The 18,284-nt window shown below is 42.3% G+C and overlaps 1 protein-coding gene across 1 annotated transcript; it reads left to right on the top strand.

The window, feature by feature from the left end:
• Positions 1 to 5,332: 5,332 nt before the first annotated feature.
• LOC114789265 (protein FAM102B-like) lies at positions 5,333 to 17,961 on the top strand. The gene is made up of 11 exons (XM_028978488.1): positions 5,333 to 5,542; positions 6,404 to 6,524; positions 6,738 to 6,767; positions 6,858 to 6,974; positions 7,885 to 7,931; positions 9,850 to 9,953; positions 10,181 to 10,279; positions 14,198 to 14,393; positions 14,887 to 15,023; positions 16,456 to 16,519; positions 16,768 to 17,961. Exons 1-11 carry the CDS (start codon positions 5,397 to 5,399, stop codon positions 16,808 to 16,810), a joined length of 1,104 nt encoding a protein of 367 aa, XP_028834321.1. The 5' UTR covers positions 5,333 to 5,396; the 3' UTR covers positions 16,811 to 17,961.
• Positions 17,962 to 18,284: the final 323 nt, after the last annotated feature.

The following is an 18,284-nucleotide window of genomic DNA, read 5'->3' as shown; positions in this document are numbered from 1 at the left end:
TGAAACCCTGAAGGTCCACAACTCTACAGACTACGACTGACCGAGGCCGGTAAAGAGTGTCCTCCAGACATACTTTAGTACGTCATAGCGCGTATCGATATCACTTATATTTATGTCAGGCTGAATAAATGAGATGAGTGCCGTTAGAACAAAATGTGTGGTGCTTTTACAGTTGAATTCTCATACCAAACCCTAAAGAAGATGCAGGAACCACCAGACAAGATCAAGAAGTCAAGACTAATGCTGCATTAACACCAGAGACAGTTTATGTCAAATGCCTATATAAAGATCTCTCACAAAACAAGGGTTCATGAACATAATCTACCCACCTTTCCTACCAATAACCACAATTGCAAAGAAGATCCATCGGGTCAGATACAGTTTGTGTTGTGATATAAAACTTTTGCCAGAGTGATATTTACACAGCTTTTTTTTCAATAACTACATTTAAGGACTTTCTTTTCTAGCAACATAAATAGCGACCCCTTCTGTTCAAACCATGTTTCACTACATTTGTACAGGAATTCCACAAGTATGCTGTTTTAATGGGGGAGAGTGGGTTTATTCAAAAATCTTGATGCAGATATCCATATGCACTGTAATACGTTCCAGACAGTCATTTGTCAAAGGCAAGCATCATAATTAATGCCCCATGGTTATTGAACTGAAAAGAAATATGAAATGAATGAAGTGAAGTGATTGTGAAACACTGCAGCACAGCACACGGTGACACGGTGAAATGTGTCCTCTCCTTTTACCCATCACCCTTGGTGAGCAGTGGGCAGTCATAACATATATGAAATGATGCTTTTATGGTCATTTAGTAATTTTTTTGTTTTCCCATAAAAACTAAATCATGAAATAGGTTTGAATAGTGTGAAATAATGCTCGAACCCACATCCGCTGCTCCACTAGATACTGTACCAGTGTGAATCTGGCCAGCTGTATTGCTGCAACTATTTTCAGTTGTACTAAGATGGATATTTTAAAGTGACAGGCTTGGTTTAAGGAACAGAGCATTCAATGGAACTTAAGACTAATTGTTGCTGATAAAGTTCTGCCATTATAAAGTAAAAGAATGTCAGAAAAAGAGAAAAATGCACTCCAAAAAACAATGAATATAAAATTGGCATATAGAGCTGCTGCACACATCACCATCAAAGTTACATTTTGTTGAACTTTGACCTTTGAGCACAACCAATAGAAACAAAGCATTGAATTCAAATTCAAATTTTATTTGTCACATACACAGTCATACATGGTATGATATGCAGTGAAATGCTTTTTGCGACTACTACAGACCACAGTATTGCAAATGTTGTAAGTATACAATGAACCAATATGCAAATATTGCAAACATAACCAAATATTACACTTTTACGTCTTAACATAAAATATGTGTAACTGATAGGGTGAAGGTGTGCAAATGAGTTACAGACAATGTTTAAGAAAAGAGAAAAAGAGCCATACAAAAAAAAAAGCAGTAAAGTAAAAAGCACAGAGTGATTTTGGGCAAAGTGATTTTGAAGTGGGCTCTGAAACCAAATTCAATGATAGCAGGGATAATAAATGGATTATAGCTATTTAATTCAAGCATGTCATCTCACCGTAACACTGCAAGGAAGGCGATGCAGGACATACCTCCCCTTCCCATGAAATACACAAACTCTACAAATCATATGGGGTCGAAACAACTATGCCTGGCCATAAAAACTGCAGAGGGCGATAGCATCATGATTCTTGTCACGGCTCTTGAATGTCAGAAGATTCTTCTCACAGGCTTTGAGTCAATGGTTTTCTGTAAAGTATGGTCGACCAAATGGTTGTTCATTTTTTAATTATTTTACAGTATGAGTCATAAGAGCTAAAAAATAGAATTTACTTAACACACACGTATTTACATTTCACATTTGCACATATCACCATAACTGTATAAACACATCATAAGTGGACATACCTTTTTTATATTATATATATTATACAGGGAGTGCAGAATTATTAGGCAAATGTCCACATCATCCTCTTCATGCATGTTGTCTTACTCCAAGCTGTATAGGCTCGAAAGCCTACTACCAATTAAGCATATTAGGTGATGTGCATCTCTGTAATGAGAAGGGGTGTGGTCTAATGACATCAACACCCTATATCAGGTGTGCATAATTATTAGGCAACTTCCTTTCCTTTGGCAAAATGGGTCAAAAGAAGGACTTGACAGGCTCAGAAAAGTCAAAAATAGTGAGATCTTGCAGAGGGATGCAGCACTCTTAAAATTGCAAAGCTTCTGAAGCGAGATCATCGAACAATCAAGCATTCAAAATTTCAATCAATTGAATTTCAATCAATTTCATTCAAAATAGACAACAGGGTCGCAAAAAGCGTGTGGAAAAACCAAGGTGCAAAATAACTGCCCATGAACTGAGAAAATTCAAGCGTGCAGCTGCCAAGATGCCACTTGCCACCAGTTTGGCCATATTTCAGAGCTGCAACATCACTGGAGTGCCCAAAAGCACAAGGTGTGCAATACTCAGAGACATGGCCAAGGTAAGAAAGGCTGAAAGACGACCACCACTGAACAAGACACACAAGCTGAAACGTCAAGACTGGGCCAAGAAATATCTCAAGACTGATTTTTGTAAGGTTTTATGGACTGATGAAATGAGAGTGAGTCTTGATGTGCCAGATGGATGGGCCCGTGGCTGGATTGGTAAAGGGCAGAGAGCTCCAGTCCGACTCAGACGCCAGCAAGGTGGAGGTGGAGTACTGCTTTGGGCTGGTATCATCAAAGATGAGCTTGTGGGGCCTTTTCGGGTTGAGGATGGAGTCAAGCTCAACTCCCAGTCCTACTGCCAGTTTCTGGAAGACACCTTCTTCAAGCAGTGGTACAGGAAGAAGTCTGCATCCTTCAAGAAAAACATGATTTCATGCAGGACAATGCTCCATCACACGCGTCCAAGTACTCCACAGCGTGGCTGGCAAGAAAGGGTATAAAAGAAGAAAAACTAATGACATGGCCTCCTTGTTCACCTGATCTGAACCCCATTGAGAACCTGTGGTCCATCATCATATGTGAGATTTACAAGGAGGGAAAACGGTACATCTCCCTGAACAGTGTCTGGGAGGCTGTGGTTGCTGCTGCACGCAATGTTGATGGTGAACAGATCAAAACACTGACAGAATCCATGGATGGCAGGCTTTTGAGTGTCCTTGCAAAGAAAGGTGGCTATATTGGTCGCTGATTTGTTTTTGTTTTGTTTTTGAATGTCAGAAATGTATATTTGTGAATGTGGAGATGTTATATTGGTTTCACTGGTAAAAATAAATAATTGAAATGGGTATATATTTGTTTTTTGTTAAGTTGCCTAATAATTATGCACAGTAATAGTCACCTGCACACACAGATATCCCCCTAAAATAGCTAAAAAATAAAAACAAACTAAAAACTACTTCCAAAAACATTGATATTATTGAGTTTTTTAGGTTCATTGAGAACATGGTTGTTGTTCAATAATAAAATTATTCCTCAAAAATACAACTTGCCTAATAATTCTGCACTCCCTGTATATTGTGTCTTTGCTATTTTGTATATTTTGTATATCTGTGACTTGTCTTGTTACTGTCTTTTTGTTGAACTGTAGAGTTCTATCACTAAAACAAAATCCTCGTATGTGTAACTATAACTGGAAATAAAGCTGATTCTGGTTCTGATTCTGATAATTGAGTAAAATTTTAAACACAGTTAAAGAACTTTAAGAAGCACATTTGTGATGTGAGGAGTGGTTCAATGCACTTTAATACAGAGCACCTGATCTGGTCAAGGATATCTCGTATCACTGGGAAGTATTCTGTATTACTTGCTCTTGATATAAATTCCACTGTCATCAGCCCTGCAGGCCCCACAATGACCCTGGAGGTCCTGGGCTGGTCACCTGAGGTGGGCACCTAATGTCTGGGAGATCCTAGAACTTCCTGTCCTCCTCCGCACCTCCTCGCAGTCTGTCTGTCTGTCTGTCACATCCTCACCGCCAACGATGCCTGGTCCCTGACCGCCAGCTTTAAACCTTCATTTAAAGAACTGTGCACTTGCACAGGGCAGCACCTTGTCAGGGCAGCGCCTTTTATTTGCTGTTTTTCCGGTGATGTTAGTTCTTAATGCAAATTGATTTGATTGCATGATCATTTATTTATTTCAGAAAGTCACATGTGCTGCCATTCTGTTCTTTGGATGTTAGAGTACTTTTTTTTCTTCTTGTAAGTGCAATACAAAAGCATGTTGATACTGATGTATCAATGTATCAATTAATAACTAATACAGATTACAATACTTTATAAAATTGATTATATTTCTTTTGGTGTCGGTTTTGGCCTTTCCTCTCTTCTATGGTCACTCCCATTGTTGTCTCTCAAATTATTATGATAAATTTGTCATGGATTTTTATTACTTTATTAGTTTAGTGTATTTACAGGTTGTTTTAGATGAACAGTGATGATGAAATCGGCATAAAGATGTGGCATAAAGCAATGGTCTGATTTTTTCATCTTGATTTCATCTGTCGATACCTTGATGAAGTTCCTATCTGGACTGTTTATTTTGTACTTTTTCTTTTTTTGTGTGTGAAATATGTGAAAGTCTGGCTTTTCAGCCATGATGAGGTTGAGTGGCGTCCTCTAGTGGCTCCGAAACGTCTTCAGATGAGAATAGAGCCTGAGAATGATACGATTTTAATGATTGGATTACAATGATTGCATCCTTGATTACCGCATCAGTTCAACAGCAAAAAGGAGTCTTTTTTAATGACCACTAGAACAGAAGAGTGGAGAGAAAATTTTAAATGAATTCATGATGTAAATGCACGAACTACATAAATTAAGGACATAAAAAGAACATAAATTAAATAAATACCACAAGCAAGTGTCGTGTCTTCAGCATTAATAATTCAGGTTGATGTTCCAAGTTAGAGCTTTGCCAGAACTGTGAAAAAAAACATCTTCTGACATCGTCTGAAACCATCATTTGAAACCAAATGATTGCCTTACATCGCATTTAGCACGATCATTCTTTATAAAAGTGTAACTATACCATTATATCAAGGAAAGGAATTCTATTAAAATGAAGGGTAATTTGATTGGAAATTGGGGGGTTGATAATTTGACCCCATAAAGTGTTATTGTTACTTACTTTGAAGGTAGCGGGTTATGAAAATTATCGCAACATGTATGTAAAGGAAAACGAACTCTAATCAACGTAACTGGTTTTTTGAAAGCGCATAAATTGACTGGACCAATCAGCGTCGAGGGGGCGTGTCCCCGCCGAATAAATTACCCCGGAAACCGCTCCCGCCTCGCCAGGCAGCGACGGCAGCGACCGGGCCGCGACGTCGCCTCGTCTCGCCCCCGTGATGTCCTTCATCATGATGAAGAAGAAGCGGTTCAAGTTCCGGGTGGACTTCGCGCTGGACGAGCTCTCCTCCGTGCCGTTCGTCAACGGCGTGCTGTTCTGCAAGGTCCGGCTGCTCGACGGCGGCTTCTCCGAGGAGTCGTCGCGGTGAGACACCCACAGTAAATCGACGATAAAAAAGCCGAGGCCCGCGCCCGAAGTGGGACGTCTGTGTCCCCGGCGCGTTTAAACTCGGTTTACTGGAGTCGAGAATCTGAGGAGGACGGGGTGTCGTTCAAATCTGGTTTCGGGGGGGAAGGGGTCGTGATTTGGCTCCGGGTTCTGGAGTTTGGCACAGCGGTCTCCGTGTTCGCTGCTTGCAGGATAGCGACTTAAAGCGAGATTATTATTATTATTTTATTCCTGATTCTAGTCACTGCCATAATAAGGAAACCTTCCTGTCACCCTGTCACCACGACGCACTGAGCTGGACTGACTTTGTCAGGGACAAGTGTGACACTAGTGTCTCGCTTTCATCTGCAGTCAGTATGCAGAGGCCGATCGGGAATGTCGCTTTTTGACTTGTCACGCTGACCCGAGTGGCGGACTGATCGTCCTTGGGGACGCCGTGGGTTCTGAACCCGCGACTTAGTGGCCAGTGTTTAAGCCATTAGGCTACCACCAGCCCTATAAAATGTGAATCGAACCCCGGCCTCCCGTGTGACGGGTGGGGACACTCACCGCTACACGAACACGGAGATGGAACCCTGGGTGGGTTTATACATTTACATTTACAGCATTTATCAGACGCCCTTATCCAGAGCGACTTACAATCAGTATTTACAGGGACAGTCTCCCTGGAGCAATTTAGGGTTAAGTGTCTTGCTCAGGGACACAATGGTAGTAAGTGGGATTCGAACCCGGGTCTTCTGGTTCATAGGCGGGTGTGTTACCCACTAGGCTACTACCACCCTATGGTGGTACCCTCGAACCCTCACCGAACCCCGCCTTTTTTTTTATCATTTCCAGGGAGATGGTCCAGGCGAACTGCGTCCGCTGGAGGAAGCGCTTCACCTTCTTGTGTAAGATGAGCGCCAACGCGGGGACGGGAGTGCTGGACCCGTGCGTGTGCAGGGTGTCTGTGCGCAAGGTAAGTTCACGCCGCCTGGCGGGTAAGGAAGCGGCCCCGTAATCAGAAGGTTGCCGGTTCGAATCCCGAGGCGCCACTGAGCAAAGCGCCTTCCCCACACACTGCTCACAAATGCAGAGGATAAATTTCACTGTGTGCACCGTGTGCTTTGCTGCTGTCAATCACTTTCACTTCACTTTTTTAAAAATATTTTTTTTAACCTCCTCTCTTCAGGAACTGAAAGGTGGAAAGGCCTTCGCAAAGGTTGGTCGCCATACGTTTCGTTCCCCTTGTTCCCGACGCAGCGCCCGGCGTCCTTGCTGATTGTCCGTCTGTCGCTTTCGTTTGCCTCAGCTCGGTTTCGCCGACCTGAACCTGGCCGAGTTCGCCGGCTCGGGAAGCACCACGCGCCGATGCCTGCTCGAGGGCTACGACACCAAAAACACTCGACAGGACAACTCCATCCTGAAGGTACGGCGGCGGCGGTTCGCGCGTGTGTACTCACTTGCTCCGGCGGCGAGTGGGCGAGGCTTGGGAGAAAGTCGGGGAAAGTAGGCTCGGGTTTCAGCCGGCTGCCAGTGACGACCGCAGCCTACGGGAATGTGAGTCAGAGGAACATTCCGGATGGCCGGCAGTTGCTTATAGCTTCATGATGTAAGACTTTGGAAAGAAAACCTCGTGTGGTTGTACTTGCTGCCGAATGTCTTTATTAAGAGAAGAAACATGCTACTCCTTATTTGGAGGAATGCTTATTAACCAAGACAAAATTAATGAGGCAAAAAAGCCCAAAGATTTGTTCTTGGTTACTGAGGTTTAAGTTTATTCAGTGGGTTGTATTTAGGTTTAGAACATGTCATGATGAAGCAGTTACATACAGTAAAGGCCAAAGGTTTGGACACACCTTCTCATTCAATGTGTTTAATTTATTTTCATGACCATTTAGATTCTCACTGAAGGCATCAAAACTATGAATGAACACATGTGGAGTTATGTACTTAACACTCTTGGCATTCTCTCGATGAGCTTCAAGAGGTCGTCACCTGAAATGCTTCTCCAACAGTCTTGAAGGAGTTCCCAGAGGTGTTTAGCACTTGTTGGCCCCTTTGCGTTCACTCTGCGGTCCAGCTCACCCCAAACCATCTGGACTGGGTTCAGGTCCGGTGACTGTGGAGGTCAGGTCTCCACTTTTTGTTAAGTACGTAACTCCACATGTGTTCATTCATAGTTTTGATGCCTTCAGTGAGAATCTACCAACGTAAATGGTCACAAAAATAAAGAAAACGCATTGAATGCGAAGGTGTGTCCAAACATTTGGCCTTTACTGTATGTTATCAGCTTAAAAACAGCATGATCTCCCCCTGTCTCCGTTTCTGTCTTCCAGGTGGTGATTAGCATGCAGCTGATGTCGGGTGACCCCTGCTTTAAGACGTAAGGGTGTTCCTCTTACTCTTCGAAATCATACTTTCTCTCCCTCAGGAATTCTCTTCCTGCGTGTAGTGAGCACACACTAGCAGGATCACATGCTCCAGTCGTCTGTTCCGAGGTCCGCCCGCAGCCATTTGTTCACGGTTGCCATAGTAACCTGTTCCGTCATGATGTTTGGTGCCTCTGTGACCACAGCCTCTTTACCCGGTCTCTTCGGAAGGAAGTTGTCTAGCTGTCATCCTGCCTGTATGTCTCTCTCTCTCAGCCTGAAACGGTGTTCTCAGTGCTGCCCATATTCAGTCTATTTACGTGAGCTCTGTTGCTTAATGTATAATAGTAATAATATGTTTTGGAGTTAAGATTTCGTGCCATACCCTCTTATCTGTCAAGAGGATTCAAAGTGTCTCCTTTTATGCTCCTTAGGCAGATTGTGCCGCCTTTTTTTGTAATATTCCAGGTCACGGTGCATGTGAGCAATATGAACCCTGCCCGTGCCTGGTCAGTGCAGCTGACACGCGTCACAGCTGAAGTCACCTCCCGTCCCTGGGAGTCTGTGATGTCAGCGCTGCAGGAATTCTACAGAGTGTCGCTCCCCCGCCATCGGGCGTTCGCGTGTGGCTACTTTTTTAAAAGCGCAGGCCATTCTACCCACGCTGCATTACTCCGACGATGTCCTACCGATTCAGAGCGTTGGGAGAAGCCCTTCTGTGTGTGTGGGAGTGCATCAGCATTAACACGAATCCCACTATCATGTTATTATATAATACAGAGTTATGATATATCACGAGGCAAAACCACACAGGGAATTTACGCAATTTACATTCAAATATTCAGTCTTGTATAGAATGAGACAATCTGAGGTAACATACAGATCATTTCTGTCTAAATCTGTATTTGATTTCTTAATCATGTTGCTCAGAGCTGTTTGTGGTCCATTGTGGGCCTTGCACTCACCATAAGTCTTATGACTGAATATGTCAGCCCGACAGACTGACCGATAACTGATTAGTTCTGTCTGGCGGTGATAAGAGGGAATCTTTGATGTGACCATACGCAGCCGTCTTTTCTCCTGCTTAACGCTTGCTTCCCTAGTGCCACGTTTCGCAGCAGTCCTCTGCTGATCGGTTAAAATTACGAAGTTGTAGGACATCGTAAGTTGCTATCACAGAGAAGAGTGTTTTCCTCAAGTGTCGCATGGTGTTCAGAAGTTTAGAGAGTGCGGTGGACTTAACTACCGTTAAAGAAAACCTGCTGATTTTACAAATTCGGCATGAATGACATTGCAGCAAGGGTGCACACCGCAGAGAGCAAATAGCTTCTTCTGAAGGGTCAGCTGGACTCCGGTCCGTCTGAATGCAGGAACAGGTCCACGGTTGGACGGCTCCTTATCTGACTCCCGAAATGTACTCTGTACCCTTCAGCAGAAAACTGAAGTCGGCAGGCAAAGCATTGCAGTGTAATGCTGGGATGAGCAAATGTTTTCATGTGAGATGTGTGTATTATATATGTGCATTATGCAATAATAATTTGGGATGAATTCATTTGCATTGCATGTTATTTATCAACATGAACGGGTTGGACAGCCAGTCTTATTGGAGGTTAAGCAGCTATGTTGTCACAAGCAAGAAACAACGATTGGTTGCCGCTCCTGTGCTCCCTGCACGGCAGACAGGCCCACGTACTTTAAACATGTACGTGTGAATCCTGGGTAAACAAGACACAGCTCCGCTAATATATAATATAAATAAATATAGCAAATTAATCACAGTGATTAACATTGTTTTTGACAGCCCTAGTGATGAATACTGATTATACAGTACTATGTACTATGCATGTAGTGTGCAGTCATGTGTCTTTTTGTGCAAGTCAGAAATGTTCTCATGGGTTATTCTCAGTTTGCTGATCTGGTTGATTTTGCCAGGCCTCCATCCACAGCTATGACTGTCGGGCTCCAGGGGGAGGCAGGGTGCCTGAATGAAGACAGAAAAGGCGGGGAGTCACCGAAGACATACCATTCTTCCTCAGGTAGCCCAGCGACATGCCTTTTTATCATTTTAATACTAACATCCTGGATACATTACATCACGGCTATGGTCAGAAGTTCAGACCGGTGTATCACGTTCTTGTTTTTGTGGAAATTTGATAGTCGTCTTTCAGAAAGCTGCTTTGAAAGTTAGGGAACAAAATAGTTCTGAAGTGAGAAAGACAGACAGATTTCTGCTGATTTTGGGGCTTTGATGTTTCCAATCTAGGAGAACATCCCAAAAAGTGTGCTGCAATGACTGATGAGCCGGCTGGATACGGGCACTCCAGAACCTCCAGTTATGCCAGTCAGCAGTCCAAAGTGTCAGGTATGCCATCGCTTTCACACAACACAGAGGCGGATCATTGGGGTGTATACATCCTGAGGCCGTCTCACCCAGCACGACCTATCTTGGACTTGGACTGAGAATGGTTGGCGTAACACTTCTAATGATATATCAGTTTCAAATAACACACAAGAGCTGGTTTCATTCATTAATTCTTTGTGAGTAGTTCAGTAATAAATTAGAAAAATGAATGGATACTAAAAAAAAAAAAAAGCATTTGCTGAACTCCGCTCATCTCAGTAGGAGAAGAACAGGATAGAGCAAATAAACAGAATTGTCTGTCAGACCCAGACTGCTGTTAATATTGGGTAGTGTTTAACTCCATCTCAGTGTGTATTTGTCATGTAGACCCTTTCAGAATAAATTACTGTTTTTCTACAGTTTTCCCTTGTATCTTCTGTATATATGCAGTTATTACCAAATTACAGTAATTAATTATTGTACTTTCCACATATCTGTACTTTACTAAAGGATTTCCCTTTGGAGAGACTTTATACTTTAACTCCTAGAACTTAAGAAGTTCCTTGTTATGGCTTTGTTAAGGCTGTAGTCCTGCACTGGCGGGGGTGTTGAGAGAAAGCAGAGCGCCGTGGTGTCCAAGTAAGCGTTTCCACCCTCTTAGATTTAAAATTTTAAATGTCTTACTTTTTACTCCACTGCGGGCTAAATCGGTTGTTCCTTTTTACTTTACTTAGTGACATAATTGTTGCATAACTATTTTTTTTATTTCATAACCCCCAGGTGACTTAATAACGCATTACGTTTTAAACACAATGTGTTTGTCGTCTGCAACTTTATAAATGAAACCGGCATTTATTTTTCCAAAAAGAGTGATTTTTAAACGTGCTTGTGTGTGCACAGAGCTCCTCACATGTTCAGTGAAAGCAGCATGTAAAAAAAATTTAATGTAATGGCATCTAATGTAATTACAGAATCTCACAAAGTCTATGTGAGTACACCCCTCACATTTTTGTTGATGTTTTATTCTATCTTTCCTTGGGACAACCCTGAATATATGACACTTTAATACAATGTGAACTAGTGAGTGTACAGCTTGTTTAAATTTGCTCTCCTTACAAAATAACTAAACACACAGCCATTACCACTGGCAAGTGTGGCAACAAAAGTGAGTACGCCCAATTAGCCATTTGTCATCCAGGTGTCATGTGACTCATTAGTGTTACAATGGCTGAGGTGTGAATGGGGAGCAGGTGTGTTAAATGTGGTGTTATCACGCTCTCACTCTCAATACAGCAGGGTAAACCCTGGTCCTGGAGGGCACTTGTCCGGCACATTTTTGTTTTTACCTTCATTTAGCATAAATGTCACAGTGTCACAGCAAAGGGTCTGAATACTTAGGACCATGTGATATTTCTCTTTTTTTTTTTTTTTTTTTTTTTTTTTTTTTGGATTTAAGATTTATTATCATATATCATTATCATATATTTAACTCAGGTGAATTGAAGGTAAATCCAAAAATGTGCAGAACTATGTGCTATCTGTCATTCCCACCAGAAGATGCTACTATAGCAACAAAAATTTCGGCCTGCCTCTCAGACATATCGGCATGGATGTCTGAGCGACACCTCCAACTCAACCTATCCAAAACCGAGATTCTGATCTTTCCGGGCAACAATTCTCCTCAGCAAAACCTCTCAATTCAAATTGGATCGCTATTGTTAACACCCACGGCATCTGCAAAAAGCCTTGGGGTTTGGATAGATAACAAACTGAGTTTGAACCATCATGTTGCTGCGATCTCCAGATCCTGCAGGTTCACTCTCTACAACATTCGCAAGATTCGGCCTTTTCTCTCACAACAGGCTACGCAGCTCCTCGTCCAGGCAATGGTCATCTCCAAACTCGACTACTGTAACTCTCTCCTGGCTGGAGCCTCTGCAGTCACCATAAAACCACTCCAGATGGTCCAAAATATGGCAGCCCGCCTCATCTTCAATCAGCCAAAATACACCCATGTTACACCTCTCCTTACCTCCCTCCACTGGCTCCCGGTAGCTGCTCGCATTGAGTTCAAATCCTTGATGCTTGCCTACAGGGCTGTAAATGGAACTGCGCCCTCCTACATCAACACACTACTACCTAGATACACTCCTACACGCTCTCTCAGATCGGCAAACGAAAGGAGACTAAAAATTCCTTCTTCACGGGGTCTCCGATTCCAATCATGTCTGTTCTCCGTTGTTGTCCCTGGCTGGTGGAACAACCTACCCTCCTCCACACGACTAGCCGAGACTATCACCACTTTTAAGAAGAAGGTGAAAACCTTCTTATTCCAAAAATATTACAGACAAATTTAACACATACACATGCATACACATTTAACAAATAAATACAAAATGTATAAATACATTATAATTTTTCTTAGTCTAGCACCCAACACTCTCCGAGCATGTTCTTCAATGACAAGTCTAAGCCTTATCAGGGCTCTTAGTTTGTATACTTGATATTCTATAGAAATCGAACGAGAATTGCTGGTGTCTTCCCATTGTAAGTCGCTTTGGATAAAAGCGTCTGCCAAATAAAGTAAAGTAAAGTAAAGAACTGGTGCCCTCCATGACCAGGGTTGGTGACCCCTGCTATACAAGCTGTACTTTACGTTGTATCAAAATATCTTCAGTGTTGTCCCAAGGAAAATTGTTGTGGGTGTACTCATTTTTGTGAGATACCATATGTCTTTTTGAGAAATATTTTTGCTGTTAACAGGGATTATTAAAATCTGATCATCATAAAAAGTGGGCAATAATTTCACAGCTATACAGCAAGCATTCTGTAAGCCTCCACTCGGGTTTAGTGCAGCATTTAAAGCTTCACATTTACCAGGTAAACACCACACCTACAAACACTGCAAGCCCCGCCCTCTGACATCACCTATGGATTTTTCTTTATTTATACAAACACCAGTTCCTATTATAGTAAATCCGACCTGCCAGGTTTGTAGCGAAACTTTGTCTGTTTTCAAACTCTTTGTTCAGCAGTCACTGTGTTTCACCCAATGGAAATTGTTTGCTCGCCTGTTTTGTGGTTATGATCATATTAATGACCGCCAGACAAATGAAAGACATTAAGTGACAGTCTTTTCATCTAAAATCAACTGATTTTAGATGACTGCTCTCTTACAAAACGAATAAAAGAACATTAGAACCATAATATATCATTGTACTTTTACTTAAGTGCCTAAAGCACACCTGAAGGCAAATACTTATGTACTTTTACCCAAGTAGTATTTTTAAGAGTGGACTTTTATGTATTAATGGAGTAAAATTTGACCTTGTGTATTTCTAATTTTAAGTAGAGGACCTGCATACGTTGTCCACGACTGGTTATTACTTAGTTATTACATTTACCATTTACAGCATTTATCAGAGTTACTTATTATCAGTAGTTACAGGGACAGTCCCCCTGGAGACACTCAGAGTCAATTGTCTTCCTCAGGGACACAAGGTTTGTGAGTAGGGTTTGAACCTGGGTCTTTGTGAGCTGGTTCATAGGCAGTTGTGTAATATCATATCCAACCCTGCACTGACACCATTTGCAGGCTCACTCTACCCTGGAAGGGGGTCCCTCTCTGTATCACTCCTTCCCAAGGTTTCTTCCTTTCTTTTTTTCTCTCTCCTAGAGTTTTTTTTTGTGTGGAGTTTTTCCTTGTGTGCAGAAGGGTCAAGTGTGGGGGGTGTCAACTGTAGGGCCTGTCAAAGCCCATTGAGACATACTGTATGTGATTTTGGGCTATATAAGAAATAAATGTTGTTGTAAATGTTGTTATCCACTAGGCTACTGCCCCCCCCTAGTTGTGTGCCAGCATATGTAGGCGTTCACGATTGTTCTGGATTTCTCTCCCCAGTTTTGAGTGTGCGCCGTCATTGTTATTCCTTTACACAGGCTACAGCACAGACCACTCGCGTTCCTCCAGCCTGTCCGAGCTCACCCACAGGAGGAACACGTCAGTGGGCAGTGCCTCCACGGGTGTCGGCAGCCTCCCGGAGCCCAGTGAGGAGCCCAGGTCCATAGTACCTGCCTCTGTACCCGAGCATCTGTGCACACCAGGAAAGAGTGGCTCATCTGAACGGCTCAACAGGTACAGTGTGAGGCAAAACAGCAGTGGATTGCTGTTGTTCAAATAAGACCAGATCATTTATTTGTCTGTCTGTCTGTCTGTCTTATTTATTTATATTTGTTTGTTTCTTCATTCATTTATGTTAAATTATGTTCCAGCCACACTCAACATCTAATGCCAGTCATGAGCTCATATCCTAATTATAGAAAAGAAGCTATCTTTGAGACCAGCTGTCACGGGGTAACTGTTGGAATAGGAATCTGCAGACCCTGCAGCCCTCATCAGACCAAGTTGAATGTCATTCCAGTTCTAAAATGCCCCCAGGCCATTTCTAGTACAGGCCATGCATTTCTGAACTACGATAGCAGTGATCGTATTTGTACATAAAACAGCGGTGTTTATGGAACAGGGGAGACTGGTGCGACTTGCATTCAGCTATTATTACATTATGAATTAATACTGCAAGAGCAATATTTTGTTCCTGTAACACGTATATCTGTGTTGTGTGTCTCAGACATCCAGTGAAGCAGGACTCTGTCGAGTCACAGCTGAAACGGGTGGACGCCACCAGGGTGGACGCCGATGACATCGTGGAGAAGATCTTACAGACCCAGGACTTTAGCCACGGGCTCCTGGATTCCAGCGCTGAGGGTTAGTTGATCTTCATTCAGGGTCCAGCAGCCCACCTGATTCAGAGTTCATGTGAAAACATGGATTTACGGATCCTGTCTGGCATGCTGCATTAGTAGATTGGGAATATTTCTGGAAATGGAGGCCATTATTATAATCACACGTAGAGCTTTTGGTTTTATATGGTCCTTTGTTATGATCTGTTTTAACAAGGAGATGGTGATTACATTTGATTGAAATGAATGAATATTTGACATTTTTAACTTATTGCTTTTCTTTGTACATATCACAAATCAAATATATTGCTTGTTGTTTCATTTGTTAAAGTAGTTGTCTGACTAAATCACCTTAGTAACGGCATTAGTCACATTGTCCTGCACAGAAGGCGTGTTGTTGAGACTGTTACCATGGGTTACAAACAACATATCACTCTTAATTCCACTCACTTTCCACCCTCTCACACTTCAGCATGAGTCATGGCTTTACAAATTCTCCTTGTCGGTCCTATCTGGGGTCGTTCGCAGGACTGGCTTTTTTATCCCGACAGATTGGATAAGAGGTTTTTTTTTTTTTTTTTTTTTGGTACTTAACTCCCAATACTGAGAAAGACGTTCCTCCGCCAGGAAGCCCTGTAGTCCTGCACTGGCATGGGTGTGGTGAGAGAAAGCGGAGTGCCGTGGCGGCCATGTAAGCGTCTCCGCCCTCTTAGATTTAAAACACTGACACAACGATTATATTTTTCCTTCGCCTTACAGTAACTGACCGACCGAACCGATTGTTGTGGTCAGATGTGTACATAGCCTCATTCTGGTAGTTTTGGCCTTTCAGGGATTTTATTTTTGGTTACTTTTTAGGTTTACACACAGGGTGGAATCACAAAGACATACATCTTTAATGATAATTGAGAAATAGTTATTTAGCATTTTCTAATCTTTTTATATATTCAGGTTCAAATATACACACCCACACCTAAAATATTATCTTTTTACATTTTACATTTAAGGCATTTAATAGATGGCCTTATCCAGAGCGACTTGCAGTAAGTAGTTACAGGGACAGTCCTCCTGGAGACAAGGTTAAGTGTCTTGCTCAGGGTAGTAAGTGGGCTTTGAACCTGTGACTTTTTGGTCTTCTGGTTCAGGGGCGAGTGTCTCGCCCACTCGGCTGCTTGAATTTCTCCTCAGCCAGATCTACCTGCATCGTTACCGTTCAGCGTTTGCCATGCAGAGGCAGCAAATGTCCTGAGTGCCCAACCATCCCCAGCAGGGACACGGTCACCCCCACAGCAACAACTGGATGGTGCCTGTCAGCAAGATCTTATGATTAGATTTGTGGAGGCAAATGAGTTGATCTGACCCCCACTGTGTGTGTGTGTGTGTGTGTGTGTGTGTGTGTGTGTGTGTGTGTGTGTGTGTGTGTGTGTGTGTGTGTGTGTGTTTCTCTCACCTCTTAGAGGAAGGACTCCGGCTGTTCGTTGGCCCTGGTGGAAGCACGGCCCTTGGAAGCCAGAACACCAGGTGTGTACTGTTGCATAACCCTCAGCTGCCGGAATTACGTAATGGGGTTACATAGTGTTTTTAACAAGTACCAAAAAAAAACAAGGTCCAAAAGATACTGACAAGGAAGCAAAAGTAAAGAACAGTACCAAGACTTCTTTTTGCTTTTGACCAAATTGAGAGATTGGTGTGTTTGGCGCGATCCTATTTTCTTTATTATCACATAATGCTGGCATAATAACGAACCTGTATATATGTTCTTTTTACAGGGTTTGTGTAGGCGCTTATGAACAGGTTGTAATAAAGCGCTAGGCGCAGGAGGCCCACACCGGTTGGGAGAAGCTGCGACTGGGGGCTGCTGTTCCCTCGTCTCGACGTCCTCCATTCCACCTCCAGCAGGAGGCAGAGCGGACGTGGGTCTTCGTCTGTGCTCCCTCCAGAGGCCAGTCCGGTTCGTTAGCCAGTCCGAAAGGGCATTTTGTTGAAAGGTCGGGTCGTTGCGCGACATGTTGTCTGTTTTGTGCCGTTCCACAAATGGACTCCAAGGAGCTGAAGAAAACACTGTGCTGCACATTCATTGTCACTATTAAATGTGTATATTGTATGCAGAAATTTACTGTGGAGCCATAACTGTAATCTTAATCTTGGTGTTCAGTACTCTAGTAGCAGGAAAGGCTATGCTGATACCCATTAGCAGCGTATATAAGGACACACGTGAGCAGTGTGGCTGAGTAAAAATAGAGCCTATAAGTTCGACTGAGCTTAACTGTCTATAAACAACTAGTGTTGCGGACCATAAACCTGATTTTAATACAACATGCTTATGGCTCAGACATTTATGCTGGACATAAATTGTATTTAAATACTGTTTTGATCAACAGTTAATACTATATTTGACGTAAAAATGACATTTTAAGTATTCCAAATAAAAAGAAAAGATGTTCTAAATGTGTAAAGGTTTTGTCTGTTTGAAAAATGCAGCGTTTTAATGTTTTGTTTGGTTTATAGTTTAGTTTAGCTTGGTCTTATTTAGTCTCAAATTAGTTCACACTGCTTGATTTTAATATGATTATAAAGGCCTCTGTCATTGGAAGTTTACATTGTTGAATGTAAGTGTAAAAGGCCTTTTATTTCACTTCACTCACACTGCATGTCACCAAACATCTGTAGAGCAACAGAATAAAAGGGAATGCATTCTTTCATTTTTGTGCCAAACTTTTTTTTTTTTTTTTTTTCTCTATTTTTCTATTTTGCACAGAACCTGATTTCAGTGTGCCTGTCACTTCATTTACATGTCGGTAACAGAATGCTGTTGTCCTCAGTTTTACTGGGAAAGTGTCCTAAGTGCCTGTTTCCTGTATTTAATGTTCGCGGTGTTGGACATTCTTGTTATTTGTATTCTATATGCTGTAAATCCTTTCAAGTCAGCAAAATAAAGACACTGTTCTGGTGTTTCATCTGTATGGTGCTTGTGGGTTCTTGTGTTTTATATATGATGTTCATATATATAAATAAATGTTACACCATAATTACGCTTTTCACACAAAACTGACCATATTCTTACATTCCTTAAAGCCATCGCTTGAAGTGAAAATGAAGCGATTGTCATTGTGAAGCACAGCACAGTGCACGGCGAATCGTTGCATTCAAAGTTGTTTCTGTGATTGGTAAATGTGTTTTATGAAATGGGAATTTGTTTTATGAAAGATTAATTTGATTTTGAACTTCTATGCTTCCATAGTCAGGCGATTCATTTTGACACCCCGAATCGGGTGGAAGATACGCT

Source organism: Denticeps clupeoides, chromosome 4 (assembly GCF_900700375.1).
Source record: "Denticeps clupeoides chromosome 4, fDenClu1.1, whole genome shotgun sequence".
NCBI lineage: Eukaryota > Metazoa > Chordata > Actinopteri > Clupeiformes > Denticipitidae > Denticeps > Denticeps clupeoides.
Note: the sequence above shows the minus strand (reverse complement) of the source record. Positions and strands in the feature narration are given on the sequence as shown.